This window comes from Anomaloglossus baeobatrachus, chromosome 8, assembly GCF_048569485.1.
Source record: "Anomaloglossus baeobatrachus isolate aAnoBae1 chromosome 8, aAnoBae1.hap1, whole genome shotgun sequence".
In the NCBI taxonomy this organism is placed as follows: Eukaryota; Metazoa; Chordata; class Amphibia; order Anura; family Aromobatidae; genus Anomaloglossus; species Anomaloglossus baeobatrachus.
In genome coordinates, this window is record NC_134360.1 from 48,455,888 (window position 1) to 48,474,787 (window position 18,900).

General features: G+C 46.5%; 1 protein-coding gene across 1 annotated transcript in view; it reads left to right on the plus strand.

The window, feature by feature from the left end:
* The window catches only part of RAD18 (RAD18 E3 ubiquitin protein ligase), a 394,915-nt gene that overhangs the window by 60,408 nt on the left and 315,607 nt on the right, over window positions 1-18,900 (plus strand). The window contains 1 exon segment of the mRNA XM_075320765.1: window positions 18,002-18,072. Coding sequence (XP_075176880.1) covers window positions 18,002-18,072 — 71 coding nt within the window.

Sequence of the window (18,900 nt, forward strand, 5' to 3'; positions counted from 1 at the left end):
ATTGTGGCTGTGTTGTACAGGTCACACATTGTGTCTGTGTTGTACAGGTCACACATTGTGGCTGTGTTGTACAGATGACACATTGTGGCTGTGTTGTACAGATGACACATTGTGGCTGTGTTGTACAGATGACACATTGTGGCTGTGTTGTACAGATGACACATTGTGGCTGTGTTGTACAGATGACACATTGTGGCTGTGTTGTACAGATGACACATTGTGGCTGTGTTGTACAGATGATACATTGTGGCTGTGTTGTACAGGTCACACATTGTGGCTGTGTTGTACAGATGACACATTGTGGCTGTGTTGTACAGATGACACATTGTGGCTGTGTTGTACAGGTCACACATTGTGGCTGTGTTGTACAGATGACACATTGTGGCTGTGTTGTACAGATGACACATTGTGGCTGTGTTGTACAGATGACGCATTGTGGCTGTGTTGTACAGATGTCGCATTGTGGCTGTGTTGTACAGGTCACACATTGTGGCTGTGTTGTACAGGTCACACATTGTGGCTGTGTTGTACAGGTCACACATTGTGGCTGTGTTGTACAGATGACACATTGTGGCTGTGTTGTACAGATGACACATTGTGGCTGTGTTGTACAGATGATACATTGTGGCTGTGTTGTACAGGTCACACATTGTGGCTGTGTTGTACAGGTCACACATTGTGGCTGTGTTGTACAGGTCACACATTGGGGCTGTGTTGAGTTTTGTTTTTTTTTTTTGGTCATGATAAAGCAATAAAGTTTTTGCTGCAAATTTGGAAGAGTAAGGGTAAGTTCACACAGTGCGTTTTTTGCACAGTTTTCGGGTGCGGTTTTGCTCAGAAAACTGCATGACTTTGCTTCCCCAGCAAAGTCTGAGTTTTCATTTTTGCTGTCTGCACACAGCGTTTTTTTTCAGCTGCGTTTTTGTGGTGCCACAAAAACGCAGCATGTCAATTATTCCCGCGTTTTTCACTGCGCTTTTCATCCATTGAGTGCAATGGGATGTTGAAAGACGCAATGAGAAATGCAAATAGCTGTGTTTTGGTACGTTTCTAAGACCAAAAACGCAGCTATAAACGCAGGAGGTGGGTAGTAAAGTGACTTGTACAGGAAGAGGATTCCTTCTGTCAGTATATACAGAAGCGTGAATCCTCCCGGTACCGTCACCGCTGCTTCCACCTCCCGTCCTGGGCATGTATGCTGCCGTGCGGCGCCATGTCTGGGCGGGAGGTGGAAGCGGCTGCGAAAACAAAAGTGAACAGTAGAAAAAAAAAAAAAAGTTATACTCACCTGTCTGCAGACTCCCGGTGCCATGCCCACTCCCATCTCCTCTCACGGTATCACCGCTCCGGGTGTGTGCAGTCTCCCCGGGCAGTACGATAGATGCAGGACCTGGCGATGGATCACCTGATGCAGTCACCTGACGCATCAGCTGATCGTAAGTCTCGGGCTGACGCCGGCTTCACCTATCAGTGGATGCGTCAGGAGACTTCATCCCTGATTACCGGCAGCTGCTGCAGCGGTCGGACGGGAGCAGACTCCTCCAATCGCTCTAGGAGCTGCCGGTAATCAGCACATAAGTGAGTATTTTTTTTTTTTTTTTTTTTTGCACCGATGCATCTGCTGATTGTATAAACGGCTTTTATACAATCAGCTGATGTGTGATGTGATTCAGACACTTGATCCTGACACATCATCTGATTGCTTTGCCTTCCAGCAAACCGATCAGATGATATTGGATCCGGATTGGACGGCGCGGGACCCTTGACCCAGGATTACAGCGGAGGGGGGTTCTTTATTTCAATAAAGATGGAGTCACTAATTGTGTTGTGTTTTATTTCTAATAAAAATATTTTTCTGTGTTGTGTTTTTTTTTATATCTTTATTAGAAATTCATGGTGGCCATGTCTAATATTGGCGTGACACCATGAATTTCGGGCTTAGGGCCAGCTATACAGCTAGCCCTAACCCCATTATTACCCAGCGAGCCACCCGGCATCAGGGCAACTGGAAGAGTTGGATACAGCGCCAGAAGATGGCGCTTTTATGAAAGCGCCATTTTCTGGGGTGGCTGCGGGACTGCAATTCACAGCGGGGGTGCCCAGAAAGCATGGGCACCCTGCACTGTGGATTCCAATTCCCAGCTGCCTAGTTGTACCCGGCTGGACTCAAAAATTGGGCGAAGCTCACGTAATTTTTTTTTTTAAATTATTTCATGAAGTTCATGAAATAATTAAAAAAAAAAAAGAGCTTCCCTATATTTTTGGTTCCCAGCCGGGTACAAATAGGCAGCTGGGGGTTGGGGGCAGCCCGTACCTGCCTGCTGTACCTGGCTAGCATACAAAAATATGGCGAAGCCCACGTCATTTTTTTTGTTTGGGGGGGGCAAAGAAATCCTGCATACAGTCCTGGAAGGAGGATGCTGAGCCTTGTAGTTCGACAGCTGCTGTGTGCTCTCCTGCATACACTATTGGATGGAGGATGCTGAGCCTTGTAGTTCGACAGCTGCTGTCTGCTCTCCTGCATACACTATTGGATGGAGCATGCTGAGCCTTGTAGTTCTGCAGCTGTCTGCTCTTCTGCATACACTAGTGGAGAATGAAGAACACATTGAAGAAGGAAATGACATCAAACCTTTTTTTTTTTTTGTTCACTGATAAAAAACGCATTAAGACGCAGTGAGCAAAAACGCAGCAAAACGCAGCAAAAAAACGCACCAAATCGCGGCAAAACGCGTGCGGTTTTTGCCGCGTTTTTTTGACGCGGGTGCGTTTTTGTGCGGTTTTTGCCGCAAAAAATGCACAAAAACGCAGCGTCAAAAAAATGCAGTGTGTGAACCTAGCCTAAGGCTGTGTGCACACGTTGCGTTTTTTACCGCGGAAACGCTGCGTTTAGAACTGCAGCGTTTCAGTGGCAAATTGCATGCGTTCAGCTTTCCCAGCAAAGTGTATGAGAAAGCCGAAAAATCAGTGCACACGCTGCGTTTCTAAACGCAGCGTTTTGGATGCCAAAAATCTGTGCGGAAAGAAAAGCAGCATGTCACTTCTTTTGTGCGGTGTGGCTGCGTTCTCTCCCCCATTGAATCAATGATGTGGGTCAGAACGCAGCTACACCGCAGTGAGCTGCTTTTTTGTTGCGGTCCGCGGGCTTTGTCGGCATACAGAACGCAGGCATTTATCTAGAAGTGAGGTCAAGAGGTTTCCTGTTGACCTCACTTCCTGGCAGAGTCCTGGAAAGCCCCCGGTGTCGCCAAAGTGCCCGCCCCGACCCCTGACCCCCCCCTCCCGAAAATCCAACATGGCCGCGCGCACAGTAGCGCACCGGCCGCCCTGCTCCTATGATTTCTGTCGCATGTGCCTTGAGACATGCGACAGAAAAATGCCCCCCAGGCCCTGCCCGGTCACCCCCTATTTCCCCCGGTATTTCCCCTCACCTGTCCGGTCGCAGCGCTGATCCCCCGCGGCCCCCTCCTCCTTCACAGCAGACGTCGGTCAGTGCGGTCACATGAGCAGAGCAGCTGACAGCCAGCACTGTGTTCAGAGAGCTGTGCTGGCTGCTCGCACTCTGCAGCTGTGACCCGGGGAGAGTGGGTGCAGATTTTTGGCACCCACTCTCCTCAAATGGAGGGTCTGCCCTCCTAGAAAATGGGGGATACGTTCCCTGAACGTGCCCCCATATTCTAGAAGGTCCAGAGGCGACGTGGGACGTCGAAATTGATTTCTGCGGACGCATTTTTTCACATTTTTTGATTAAATTGGAGAACAAGGGAATGATTTGGGGAGTGTTTTTTCTAATAAAAAATTTTTTGTCATTTTTTTTGCTTTTATTTACTGTCAATTAGTTATGTCGGGTATCTAATAGACGCCGTGACATCACTAATTGCTGGGCTTGATGCCAGGTGACATTACACATCTGGTATCAACCCCATTTATTACCCCGTTTGCCAATGCACCAGGGCGCGGGATGAGTTGTTGCGAAGCGCCAGGATAGGCGCATCTAATGGATGCGCCATTTCTGGGGCGGCTGCGGCCTGCTATTTTTAGGCTGGGAAGAGTCCAATAACCATGGCTCTTCCCACCCTGAGAATACCAGACCCCAGCTGTCAGCTTCACCTTGGCTGGTTATCTAATTTGGGGGGACCCCACGTTATTTTTTTTTTAATTCTTTATAAATAAAAAAAAAAAAGCCTGGGGAGCCCTCCAAATTGATCACCAGCCAAGGTGAAGCTGTCAGCTGTGGTTTGCAGGCTACAGCTGTCTGCTTTACCCTGACTGGCTATCAAAAATAGGGGGGACCCCACGCCAATTTTTTCATTGTTTTTTTTTTTTTTTTGGATAAATACTAAGCTAGGCACCCTTTAGTGCCACATGAAAGGTACTAAAGGTGCCAGCTTAGAATATGCAGGCGGGGGTGGGACGTTATATATATTTGACATTCATTCATCCATTGACGCTTTTTAGGCTGTGTGCCCACAATCAGGGTTTGCAGCTGCAGCGTTATGGGCGCTGAGTGTTTTCCCTGCGTCCATAACGCTGCGTTGTGCAGGAGAAGCACAGTGGAAGGATTTTTGGAGATCCCATGCCCACTGTGCTTCTTTTCTCCGCAGCATAAACTGACCGGTGGCGTGGCTTCCCGAGCCTCAGCATGTCAATTTATGCATGCTGAGACGAGAGTGTTCTCTGCAGGTAGCATAGAGCTCCACAGCAGCCTGAACCCAAATCGTGGGCGTGGGCAGCTGCAGGAAGGCTGGCACTGTGTTCTAGACGCCGTGTCGCTGGATCATGGCCACATAGCCTTAGGCCTCTTTCACACGTCAGTGATTCTGGGACGTTTGTGCTTTTTTTTTTAAACATACCAGAATCACTGACATACGCAGACCCATTATAATGAATGGGTCTGCTCACACATCAGTGATTTTTCACTGCACGTGTCTCCGTGCGGCGTACCCGCGTGTGCGTGATTGCCGTACGGAGACATGTCCATTTTTTTCTGGCATCACTGATGTTCCACGGACCACGCAGTGGTGTGGACCGTGAAACACGTGCCAGAAAAATACGTGCTTTTAAAATAAAAATCATTTTAACTCACCCGGCGTCCAGCGATGTCCTCTGCAGCCCGTGCAGCTTGCTGCTTCTGAGCCGGCTCATTATTGTCGCGCATATTCATGATGCGCGACACAGCCGACCCGGAAGCAGCTGCTGCGGGGGTCAGCACCAGCCGGATGCTGCACCGCGGGAGCGATCAGCACCATGGAGAGCGGGAGCGGGCGCAGGTGAGTTGATTACTGAGTGCAATCACAGGCCACGGAGAACGGAGCCCGGATTGCACTTAGACAACCCATGTGAATCACGGCACACGGAGGGACATGTGCATGTTTTACACGCCAGTGAAAAACGTCAGTGTTTTTCACTGACGTGTGAAACGGGCCTAAAAGTGAGAATATTGTTGCTACAGCAACATTTTGGGGGAAGTAGCTGTGGATTCAAAATGCTTAATATACTCCTGAATAAAATCCTTGAGGGGTGCAGATTCCAAAATGGGGTCACTTGTGGGGGTTTTCTGACGTATAGGTACCCAAGGGGCCCTGCTAATGTGACATGGTGCGCAAAGTTTATTTCAACTTTTCAAAAATTCAAATGGTGCTCCTTCCATTCCAAGCCCTCCCATTTATCCAAACAGAATGTGGAGAAGGAAATGACATCACAGGTTTTTTTTCCCAAAGGTCTGTGTTCAACCAACTTTATTAACACTGACAAGTCTTAAAAAAACGCACCTAAAAAAACGCATGAAAACCGCATGAAAAACGCATGCGTTTTCGATGCGTTTTTCTCAAAAAGCATTGTTTACAATTCTCCCCTCTGCCAGAGGGTGTGTTTTTTTCCGCGCTGAAAAAAAAGCAACGTGTGCACATAGCCTAAAGCATAATGATGTAGCAAAAAGAAAACGCACCGCTGGTCCAAGTGTATGAATGCAGCCGCACAGGGTGTCACCAGCTACATTGATGACTTTTTCAATATTTGACAGCAACACTAAAGGGTGCTTTACACGCTGCAACATCGCTAGCGATAGCACCCGCCCCCCGTCGTACGTGCGACATTTGGTGAACAATATCACTACGGCAGTGTCACACGCACATACCTTCTCAGCGATGTCGCTGGAGACACCGAACAATCTCTCCTTCAAGGTGGAGGTGCGTTCGGCGTCATAGCGAGCGACGTCACCGCGATGTCAGTAAGCGGCCGCCCAATAGCAGAGGAGGGGCAGAGATGAGCGGAACGTAACATCCCACCCACCTCCTTCCTTCCTCATTGCCGGTGGACGCAGGTAAGGACATGTTCGTCGCTCCTGCGGTGTCACAAATAGCGATGTGTGCTGCCGCAGGAACGACGAACAACATCGTACCGGCAGCAGCAACGATATTTGGAAAAAGGGTGACGTGTCAACGAGCAACGAATTTTTACATTTTTGCGCTCGTTGATCGTCTCTCCTTGGTGTCACACGCTGCGATGTCGTTAACGGCACCGAATGTGCGTTACTAACGACGTGACCCCGACGATATATTGTTAGCGATGTCGCAGCATGTAAAGCACCCTTTAAATGATTGTGTTCCATGTTTCCCCCGGCCAAGCCCCTCCGGGACCAACAAATGGTCACTATGGCATTTAGCCCCATGTCTCCTCCATCTTTGTACCTCTGTGTACTCCAGTGATGCCCAGACTATGGCCAGACCTCAGAGGAGACGTCATTTCTGCTGTGTACTGCGATATTGTAGTTCTGGTTCAAATCTGCTAGGAAAACTAAAACCTATGTAAAGGTTAAGTAAACAAAAAAAAATATATGTATATTTTTATTTATTTATTTATTTTTTTAATCTACAAATACAGTATATATCATGAAATACTTATGCTCACCACTTCCTAATATAATTAACCCATATGGTGACTTGTGTAAAGGGGGGGGGGGAATCTAAATTCCTGCATATTGCGTTTTTTTTGTGTCTTCTTACTTTTAGGCTATGTCTTTTTCAGGTGAATTTTGCCTGAAACGAACCTCAGAAAGCGCTAAAAAAAAAATGTCAGAAATAATAAACCTGTACAGCAATGTCAGAACGACTTGTGTGCACATGTCCCAGCTTTTGTCACTTCTTTTAATCTCTTCAGGCTTCAAAAGTCGTGAAATAGCTGAAAGAAGTGACCTGACCTTACTTCTAGCGGCTTCAGACTGGATGACAACACTTTTTTATATACCGTATATATAAAAAAAAGCAAAAACAAAAGCCATAAATGGCAAAGCAATAGCTAAAAACATCAGCAAAGTCAGATAAAACACCGCTAGCGTTTTGCTGAAGCGTCTTTATAAAACAACCTATGCAGATTTGTATAGAGACGTCTAAAAGATGCCAGGTGCACCCTAGTAATAAATTAAAGTGGACAAACATCCTACGTACTACAAAACTACAACGCCTCTCGGTAAAAATGAACCCTCCTATGGCTACTTCAGCCGAAATATATGTGCACACACTGCCGATTTACTGCAAATTTGGCTGCGGATTTGCTGCAGAAAATGGTCTAAGGCCATGTGCGCACTAGAAAGTGCTTTTTTTCTTAAGGAAAATCCAGACCCTCTTAAAGAATCCCACACCCACGATAAAAAAATGCACCAAAACCGCAACGAAATTTGCATGCAGCTTTACCGTGGTTTGCCGCGGATTTACCATGGATTTTCCTCAGGTTGGTCCCTGCGAATTTTTACCATTATCTATGGCAAAAACCGCAGGTACCTGAAGAAAGCAAGTGACATGCTCATTAATTCCGCAGCGGAAAATCCATGGGTATAAAAAAACGCAGTGTGCGCCCAGCATTTTTTAAAACCAATAGGATTTGCTGGGGAATGACTGCAGCAATGTTAGACACATTCTGCAGCAAATCCGCTGTAAATCCGCAGCGTGTGCACATAGCCTAACATTGCTGCAGTCATTCCCCAGCAAATCCTATGGGGTTTAAAAAAAATACTGTGCGCACACTGTGTTTTTTATACCCGAGGATTTACCTCGGATTTTCCGCTGCGGAATTAATGACCATTTCCCTTCTTTTCTGCATTTTTTGCCATAGATAATGGTAAAAATCTACAGGGAGCAACCTGCGGAAAATCCACAGTAAATCTGCTGCAAACCACGGTAAAACTGCATACGGATTTCGTTGCAGATTTGGTGCGTTTTTTTTACCCCGGGTGCGGAATTCTTTAAGAGGGTCCGGTTTTTCCTTAAGAAAAAGGCACTTTCTAGTGCGTACATAGCCTAATCTGCGCGCACGCTGTGGATTTACCGTGGATTTTGCCACGGATTTGCTGCAGAAAATGTGTCTAACATTGCTGCAGTCATTCCCCAGCAAATCCTATGGGTTTTAGAAAATGCTGTGTGCACGCTGCGTTTTTTTTATACCCGTGGATTTTCCGCTGTGGAATTAATGAGCATGTCACTTCTTTTCTGCAGGTACCTGTGGTTTTTGCCATAGATAATGGTAAAAATCTGCAGGGACCAACCTGCGGTATATCCGCAAAAAAAAACAGCACCAAAACGCAACAAACCGCGGCAAAACCGCATGCGGATTTCGTTGCGGATTTGGTGCGTTTTTTTACCGCAGGTGCGGGATTCTTTAAGAGGGTCCAGATTTTTCTTAAGAAAAAGGCACTTTCTAGTGCACACATAGCCTAAAAGCATTTTGGCTCTCGGAGGAAAGGAAAACATACGTCAAAAAAAAAAAAAAAGAAAGTTCTCCCGATGATTCATGGTACAGCCCGCCTGGTGGTTTACGTCCCTTTAATAGACTTTACTGCTTTAAGCTGCAGATGCTGAATAAGAAATATTCTCTCCTGTGAAGATGGTAATTGAGATGTGAGGAAATCTCCGGGAATCATACCGCAATATTGTGCACTTGAATTAATTATGAAAATCCGCCGCAGTCTGTTTCTTTTTCGAAGTAGGGATCGTTAAAATCCAACTACTGCTAATAAAGATAACCCTGGTTTACGGCAGACGCAGGTGTCAGTGTCTCCGCTTGTAGATTTGTGAATTTGATGATATTTTTTTTTTCTTTTCTTCCTCCCACACACTTTACATTCCCATGGAAATGCAGCGCTCGTCTGATTATCTCCCGTACGTGGCATTAAATATACCCCACAAGGGTTTTAACCCCCGGCATTCATACCGCATCACCGCGATTCATCTCGTTCTCCTGCAGTGACAAATGCACAATTCAGAAAGTGGATAAATAGGCGAGTTCTGCAGAGCATCGCAGCACAGAATACCATGAGCATATTCACGTCACTAAATATTTGGTGCCTGTGCTCCAGGGACTGTGTGATGGGTTGTCACGGAACGGAAAAAAAAAGGCTCCGAAAACATTTCTTACATTAATGGCTTCATTATGCGCTTGTGATTCAAGTTTTCAATTGTGACGTTGGTGAGGATTTAAAAACCGGAGAACAAAGGAGTAGAAAATGCAAAATATGTAAAAAAAAAAAACAAAAACAAAAAAACAAGAACAACCAATTATAGAAGCATAAAGACAAAGGAGAAAAATGGACACAACAAAGAAGATGGAAGTGATGGGAAAGGAAAAAAGGTAGGGAGAAGGGTGAAACCCCACCGTCAAGCAGATGGATAAATATAAATATCCCCAAAGGGCTGTGAAATATGCTAAAATGCCTATACAGTGCACATAGAAATATTAGTATTGAAAACAATACAGCTAAAGCCACAAGTATGATCTGCCAATATATAAAATGGTCAGGCAGCAACTATGACACTTATAGCAATGTTACATGTAAACCACCATAAAAGGAATCCCCAAACAAACCATTAGTGTATTAAAGTGCATAGAGAACATAATAAATACCTAGGCAAGTGGGGATTAGGTGCACAGTTTCACAGTAACACTTGCAGTATATTAATATCAATGGAGGACTAAGTCATAGACTGCAAAATAGCAATGTGGATAAAGCATGATGAAACGTACATCTGGCGGTGGTAGTTTAGGCAGGAAGAAGGCAGAGAGGAGACCCCGATGTACGTTTCGCAGGCAAGTTTTATTGCTTCCTCATGGGGGGAAGAGGTGGAAAAGGGTTATGTATCTGCTTAGAGCAATGACCGTAATAATCATACGGGGAGTCATGTGATCGGACTTCCGATCACGCAACCATCATCAGTGGCACATGCGTACACGAATCCCACCGTCAAGCGGATGGATAAATATAAATATCCCCAAAGGGCTGTAAAATATTCTAAAATGCCTATACAGTTCACATAAAAATATTGTAATTGAAAACAATACAGGTAAAGCCACAAGTATGATCTACCAATATATAAAATGCTCAGGCAGCACTATCAGGCAGCAACCATGACACTTATAGCCATGTTACACGTAAACCACCATAAAAGGAATCCCCAATCAAACCATTAAGACTGCTTTACATGCAGTGACATCTCTAAAGCAATGTCGTTGGGGGTCACGGAATTCGTGACGCACATCCGGCCTCGTTAGCGATGTCGTTGCGTGTGAAACGTATGAGCGACCGCTAACGAGCAAAAATACTCACCTTATCGTTGCTTGTGGACACGCTCCTCCATTTCCAAATATCGTTGCTGCTGCAGGTACGATGCTGTTCGTCGTTCCTGCGGCAGCACACATCGCTATATGTGACACCGCAGCAACGAGGAACCTCACCTTACCTGCGGCCGCCTGCAATGAGGAAGGAAGGATGTGGGTGGGATGTTCTTCCCGCTCATCTCCGTCCCTCCGCTTCTATTGGGCGCCTACTTGGTGACGTCGCTGTGACGCCGAACGAACTGCCCCCTTAGAAAGGAGGTGGTTCGCCGGCAACAGCGACATCACTAGGCAGGTAAGTAGTGTGACGGGTTCGAGCGATGTTGTGTGGCTGTGTGCCACGGACAGCTATTTGCCCGTGACGCACAACCGACGGGGGCGGGTACGCACGCTAGCGATATTGGTAGCGATATCGCAGCGTGTAAAGCGGCCTTTAGTGTATTAAAGTGCATAGAGAACATAATAAATACCTAGGCATGTGGAGATTAAGTGGACAGTTTCACAGTAACACTTGCAGCATATTAAGAGCAATGGAGGACTACGTCGTAGACTGCAAAATAGCAATGTGGATAAAGCATTACAGCTGGCGGTGGTAGTGTAGGCTGGAAGAAGCCAGAAAGGAGACCCCAATGTACGTTTCGCAGGCAAGTCTTATTGCTTCATCATGGGATGAAGGGGAGGAAAAGGGTCTTGTATCTGCTTAGAGCAAGGACCCTTAATAATCATATGGGGAGTCATGTGATCGGACTTCCGATCACGCGACCATCATCAGTAGCGCATGCGCACACAAACTATGTGCTTAGAACAGTGTCTCCGTCCCCGGCAGTGCGCCAGGGTGAATGGTAACCATGGCTTCCGCATGTGCGCACTAAAGACATCGGAAACGGCAAACACAAAGCAGCAGAGACACGGCGCATGCACACAATGGTCAGCGATAACATAGGGGAAAACAGATGGGTAATTAATAGTGTAAGACTAATGATGATACTAGTAAGTAGATACAAAAACTAAGAGAAACGATGATTGGAGCCACTCAAGGTACTACTATAGAGCAGGAATCTAGATGCCAAACCATATGCAGCAAATATTTAATAATCATGAAAATCTAATTTGCTAACAACATATCTAGAACCCAAACAGGCCAATCACATAACAGCAGGGTCACAGGAAAGGGGACATGGTGATTGTGAGCCAGCTGAATTCTTGATTCGGTCCTTCCAGGCAGATGACAAGTGGCGGAAAATGAATAATTCCTATCCAGATAATATCTAGTGACAATAGAGAACAGAAAATAATTAAAAATGATTAAAAACATCAATGAAAGAAAAAAAAAAAAGAAATAAAAGGAGGGGAGGGGGGGGGATGAGCAGTCACAAAAAAGAGGCGCAACTAAGGCTACAAAAGTGTCAAGAGTCACTATCCATTTCATTTTGCATTGTGCGAGACATTTTTTAAGATTCCTACCCCTAATCCCTCCATGAATGGCATCAATGCATCGGATCCTTAAACAGCCGGGGTCACATCCGTGGTGAGATTTAAAGTGGCGGGGGAGAGTTTTTGGTAATGTGGAATCCTCCATATTCCTTATCTCACCAATGTCCCGCACATGCTCCCTGACCCTAACCCGGAACTCATGCGAAGTAAGCCCCACGTAGGTCGGGGGGGGGGGCCATGGGCATGTCACAAAATAGATCACATAACTTGTACCACAAGAAATGTAGTGCCTTATGGAAAAGGTTTTAAGGCCGTCAGGAGATGTAAAGGTGGTACAGCGGAGGACCTTGGCGCAGGCAAGGCAGTGCCCACAAGGGTAACAACCACGGATGGGACCCCTGGATCCGAAGGGATTCAGGGGTGGGGGGACATAGTGACTCCTGACAAGAGGTCTTTTAGATTAGACCATCGTCTTGCGGTCATTAGTGGAGTATCAGACAGAAAGGGAGCCAAAATCGGGTCAGACTTCAAGATGGGCCAATGGCTCTCAAAGATGTTCCTCATGTTTTCCCATTCATAGTTATACCCCAATGAACCGAACATGGGAATCATCTCCATCATGTATGTCCCTGTATTGTAGGACCCTGGGCGTATTCTTCACCCTCAGATAACCTCTTAATTGACCTGTTGCTTTATACACACTCCCGAAATCTCGGGATTTTACACTGATGTGCAAAATGTGCCTCAGATGAACAAATTTGCTTCATTCTGAGGAACTGACCAGTCGGGATAGCGCACAGTCGATAGTGTATGTGCAGAACTGGCAGGTAGATATGTAGATTTGTTGAGATCATTATACAGCAGTACTGAGCAGTGTAACTGTGAATTCAGCACTGGGGTGAGATAGTAAACGTAAAAGAAAGCAGCAGCATCCTTTGTGTGTTTCTCTGCTCCTCCTTTCTCATCCCTTCTTGGTAAACTTGAATGTGCAGCAGTAATCTGCTCCCTCAGTGCACTGGCAGGTTGTCTTATCTTGAGCAAGACAGATTTTAGCAGTTTTTCAGAGTAAGGCCGGGGCCACACGGGGACTAATGCGATCCTCGCATGATACTCGTTTCACGCTGACAGCACAGCGGGAGCCAAGTGTCATGCGAGTGTCACTGCGATTGAGGTCCGATAATGCGATCGGACCTCAGCTGCGGGGGGCGGGCCGGCACTGAGGAGGGGCGGGCCGGCACTGAGGAGAGAAGGGCAGGCACTGAGGAGGGGAGGGAGGGATTTATCTCCCTCTCTCCTCTGTAGCCGGCTATTGCCATTCTTGCCCTGCACTCGCAGTACACCGGTGTACCGCGAGTGCAGTGCGATCTTTCTCTCGCCCCATAGACCTCAATGGGTGCGAAAGAAAGAGTCTCGCATTACAATCGCAGCATGCTGCGATTGTTTTCTCGAACCGATTAGGGCTGAGAAAATAATCGCTCACGGGTGCTGACACACAGGCTAATATTGGTCTGAGTGGAATGTGATGTTTTATCGCATTCCACTCGGGCCGATTTTCATATCGTGTGTCTAAAGGCCGCTTTACACACTGCGATATCGGTACCGATATCGCCAGCGTGCGTACCCGCCCCCATCGGTTGTGCGACACGGACAAATCTCTGCCCCTGTCGCACAACATCGCCCGGACCCATCACGCGTACTTACCTGCCCGGCGACGTCGCTGTGACCGGCGAACAGCCTCCTTTCTAAGGGGGCGGTTCGTTCAGCGTCACAGCGACGTCACAGCAGCGTCACTGAACCGCCGCCCAATAAAAGCGGAGGGGCGGAGATGAGCGGGACGCACATTCCGCCCACCTTCTTCCTTCTGCATTGTGGCCGGGAGGCAGGTAAGGAGAGCTTCCTCGTTCCTGTGGTGTCACATGTACCGATGTGTGCTTCCGCTGGAACGAGGAACAACTTCGTTACTGCTGCAGTAGCGATATTTGAGAATTGACCCCCATGTCACCGATGAGCGATTTTGCACGTTTTTGCGACGATGCAAAATCGCTCATAGGTGTCACACGCAACAACATCGCTACAGCGACAGGATGTGCGTCACAAATTCCGTGACCCCAACGAGATCACTTGAGCGATGTCGTAGTGTGTAAAGCCCGCTTTAGGCCTAAATGATGGGTTCAAGATGCTGAGGGAGGGGAAGAAATGTCATAAGTGGTAAAAGAAGAAGATTTTTCCTAAGTTTGTTAAAATGTTTGAATAAAGTGACTGCATCTTCCAAGAAAACACAGCACCACCCAGATTGTGTCTGGTATTGTAGCTCGGTCTCCTGTACTTTACTGGAGATGAGGTCTAACATCAGACACAAGCTGTAGACAGGTTGGGAAAAATACTTCCATTATTTTCTATTACTGAACAACTGTCACGGGGTGTGAAGGGATCACTAGGAACAGAGGAGCCTAAACTGGCCCTCAGGCTACGGGAGCCCTGGCTGACTCTGATCCCAAAGATACTTCTGAAGGTGATGATATTTGGGCCACCTTCCTTGCCCTAGCTCCTGAACAACTCTGGTCTAGTGGCCCCCTCCCTAAATCCAGGAGAAGGCCGCGAAAGGAGTGATTAATCCCACACAAATAGACTAGGGGAAAACCAAAACTCAAACTCGCAGCAATCACTCATAGTAGTGTAGACAATACGTGCTCCAGAGGAAAAGGAAGGGAGGAAATAATCAGACAAGAGAATTTCCACAACACACCAAGCAGCACACAGAGGTTTACCAGCAACTGGAAAACCATGCACAAGGACCGGGATCGCATAAAGCTATCGTCGGCGTAGGAGAACAGGCTCCACCCTCTTAAAAAGCAGTAATCCACAGGCTAGCAGAAATTCACTCCTGCAAGCCCGTTTTACTAACAAACACAACTGGTTGATGCCCAAGCCTGTCTGTGCATCTCAAAAGCAGTATCATGTGGAGTGTTCAAACAGCGGCAGACGTAGTCCTGATACTCTTTGAGTTTTGAGCCAGACATTGTGTGACAACAACGTCTTTGAGGGTCTTTGCAGTCTAAACTTATTGGACAGGTCTTCAACATGTAATTGGTGTGGGTCCGACACCTACCCAGCACCCCCCACCGATAGTAGTCGGGAGTAAACAGATGAAATGGAGCTGCATGGCACCGATCCATGCCATGGCCAGTGGCTGCTTCTCAGCAACAACTGTCAATGTGTTTATTTCTGGCCACCGCTTAAAACAGCTGATCTGTGCTGGGGCTGGGTGTTAGACCTCCTTCAATCGGATGGTGCTGACCTACCTAGAGATTGCTAATCAAAAACCTGTGACCGGACTTGCATCCCTCACCACTATAGATGTAGTGTAGATCACTTGCTTCAGTATCCGGTCTGTAGAAAGCGCAGCTGACAGACGTTTCTGGCGGTGGCTTTTCTCTTGGGGCACAAAAGGTTCGTACAATCCTGTATCTGGGACCCCTGTACACATTAGACGTTTTGGCCAAACTCGGCGATATCATTAGAGGCTTCTCTTTCTGGGGGCGCTTTGTCTCGGAGAGTCGACACGACAGTTCTGCATAGCACTATATGAGCACAATGGGACTTATTTGTTTTTTTTTTTTTTTTTTTTTTTTGCATGGCCGCTGTTAGGATACGTGCTCCCCACCCTGCACCGTCTGCTATATTATATAAATGGTGAAGTAATGTGGCCGTGTGCTCACAAAGAGGAGACACATACCAGATAATGAGACGTGTTCACAGTAACAAGCGAGAAGAAGCGAGTGAATATATCGGGCGCTGATGTCACGGTTTCTGCTGCTTCGGTCGGTGCCGTGGGATTATGTTTCGGATCGGGTTGTTTGTTCTCAAGTAATAAACTCATTCTACCAATCTTGTACCTAATCATTCTGCTGCCGCGAGAGACGAAGAGAACGACGCTCCCCCGGTGCACAAAGCCGCGCTAGACACGTTGTGACCGTGTATATAAAAGGTATAAGGTTTGATTACTTATTTTGCGTCCTTTGAAAAATCTAATTTAATATTACTATTGTCCTAACTCTGCCTGATACATATAGAGACTCCAATCCGTCAATTAGTTTTCGCCCAAATTCTTTGCACCAGAATTCAAAGTTGTGTAAACGTTTTGCAACGTTGGAAGATTTATTTGTTCTTTGCCATTTTTTTTTTTTTTTGCAAGGAGGAGCACAGCTTTGCTTTCCTTGATCAAGCATGGTTGGCAAATTCATCATAATTGATGCCCCAAATTCATGCGGAGGCACACACCAGCCTGGATGAATCTGGGCCATAGTGCTAGATTTGCAAAATACGATTTTAGACCCATTATTGTGGCAGAACTGTATTCGTCATTCATCTCTTTCCTTTCTTCGCTAAGGGGTACTTCTCACATAGCGATATCGCTAGCGAGATCGCTGCTGAGTCATGGTTTTGGTGACGCAGCAGTGACCTCATTAGCGATCTCGCTGTGTGTGACACTGAGCAGCGACCTGGCCCCTGCTGTGAGATCGCTGCTCGTTACACACAGTGCTGGTTCATTTTTTGGACGTTGCTCTCCCGCTGTGAAGCACACATCGCTGTGTTTGATAGCGAGAGAGCAACGATCTGAATGTGCAGAGAGGCGGCTTCTGGCAGCCTGCGGTAAGCTGTAACCAAGGTAAATATCGGGTAACCAAGCGAAGTGCTTTGCTTGGTTACCCGATATTTACCTTGGTTACTAGCGTCCGCCGCTCTCAGACTACCAGTGCCGGCTCCCTGCTCCCTGCACACGTAGCCGGAGTACACATCGGGTAAATAAGCAAAGCGGTTTGCTTATTAACAGCAGGGAGAGCATCATTCCTCACTCCTATTGGCGGCCACGTGACGTGATGCAGGGTGCCGTTGGGTTGTCATGACAGCCGGGGGTCAGCTGATGACCCCTGTTGATGTCATGACATAGTTCCTGTGAACGCTGGCTTATCGCCGGGCATTCATAGGAACACAGCACTGCTCTGTACAGAACAAGCAATCGCAAGATCGCAGCCTCAATTCCTCTAAGAAGACTAATAAAAACAATAAAAAGGTAAAAAAAAATTAAAAAAATGTTCAAATCACCTTCATTTGAAATTAAAACAATTAAAAAAACCCCATATATTTGGTATCACCGCTTTCAGAAATGTAAAATAAATTAATCTGATTGGTAAACAGCATAACAAAAATTCAAAACGCTACAATTACTTTTTTTCTGGACTCCGCAACATTGAAATAAAATGTAATAAGAGGCGATGAAAACATCACATCTACACAAAATTGGTATCAGTAAAAATGTCAGCTCAGGGCGCAAAAAAATAAGCCGTCACACAGTCCCAGGTCCCGAAAAATGAGAGCATTACTGGTCATGTCACTTATTTTGTGAAAATAAAATATGTAAAAAAAAAAAAAAACTGTGAATGTAACAATTACAGTGAAATCTCGTCTGGAACGTTCCCTGCCCGTGCAATGTCAGGTTTGCTAATGCAGCCACATTCCCCATCATTAGCTGTCGCTGACAATGTCACCTTGCGGACTCGGTGTCGCACGGCCGCAGTGTCCCGGCCTAATGTGTGCAAATACTGTTAGCGGAGATTAGATCTAGAGTGATGACGATCAATCGCTGAGCATCTACCAGAGCAGCGCTTCCAGCTGTATGAATGAATGGGAAGCTCTGGTTATCAGTAAATACGCAAAACGAAATGTGCGCCGTCCCTGTGGGAATGTCCTCTGCGCGCTGGAGTTGCCATGGAGACCCTGCATTGAACTGGAGAATTTACTTTATAAAGATGTGGCAGCAGGTGGCAGATCCGTATTATGTGGTCCGTGACAATGTAGCAGCGGCAGCCAAGGTCAGCTCTGTAAGAAAAGCACTCGCAATGCTAAAAACAAAACGTTCCGATCATTTCTGGTGTCCAGCGCTGATCATTCTGTCTCTTTCCAGGCCGTCACCGAACCAGAGTTACGGAACAACCGATTATTGGATGATCTGGTGAAAACGTTTATCAGCGCCAGGTATGTTTACACTGTCATATTCTTCTTTTTTTTTTTTTTTTTTTTTATAAGTAGAAATTTTGTTAAATTTTTCAAAGCATAAAAAGAAAAATAACATGAATATGCTCTACAGGCATGTGGGCTATGCTATAGCAGAAAGCCATATAGCATGGTACACTTCTTATTATCCATTAAAAGGGTGGTTCACCCATATTTTTTATTGTCTAGTTCGATATTATATTGAGAAACAATGCTTCTCTCAAATACCTTGTGTTGGCAATAGTGCCTGTGAGAGGCGCTATTGCAGACCGCTGTTCCACGCTCTGGTGATGTCACGTCCAGTGCCGCACACATCACATCCCTGCGGCCGGCTGCAGTCTTCCTGACTCACTGGGCTGTGGGCGATGTTTCACCGCTCGTCACAGCACAGCGCGTCTCCTGCTTGCAGCGTTCTGCGAGGAGGGAGCAGATGGGCTGTGACGAGCGGTGAAACACCGCTCACAGCTCAGTGAGTCAGGAAGATTGCACCCGGCCGCACGGATGTGACATGTGCGGCACTTGATGTGACGTCACCAGAGCGGGGAACAGCGGTCTGCAATAGCGTCTCTCACAGGCACTATTGCCAACATAAGGTATTTGAGAGAAGCGTTATTTCTCAATATAATATTGAACTAGACAATAAAAAATATGGGTAAACCACCCTTTAATATAAGAAAGACAAGGACTAGAACAAGACACATATTATAATACGAGACAAGAAAACAAGGGGCAAAGGGGTACAGAAAAGTACAGGTGAGTATATAGGATTTCCGTAAAGACCATACAGATCCAATGTTCTCTACTGGCCCA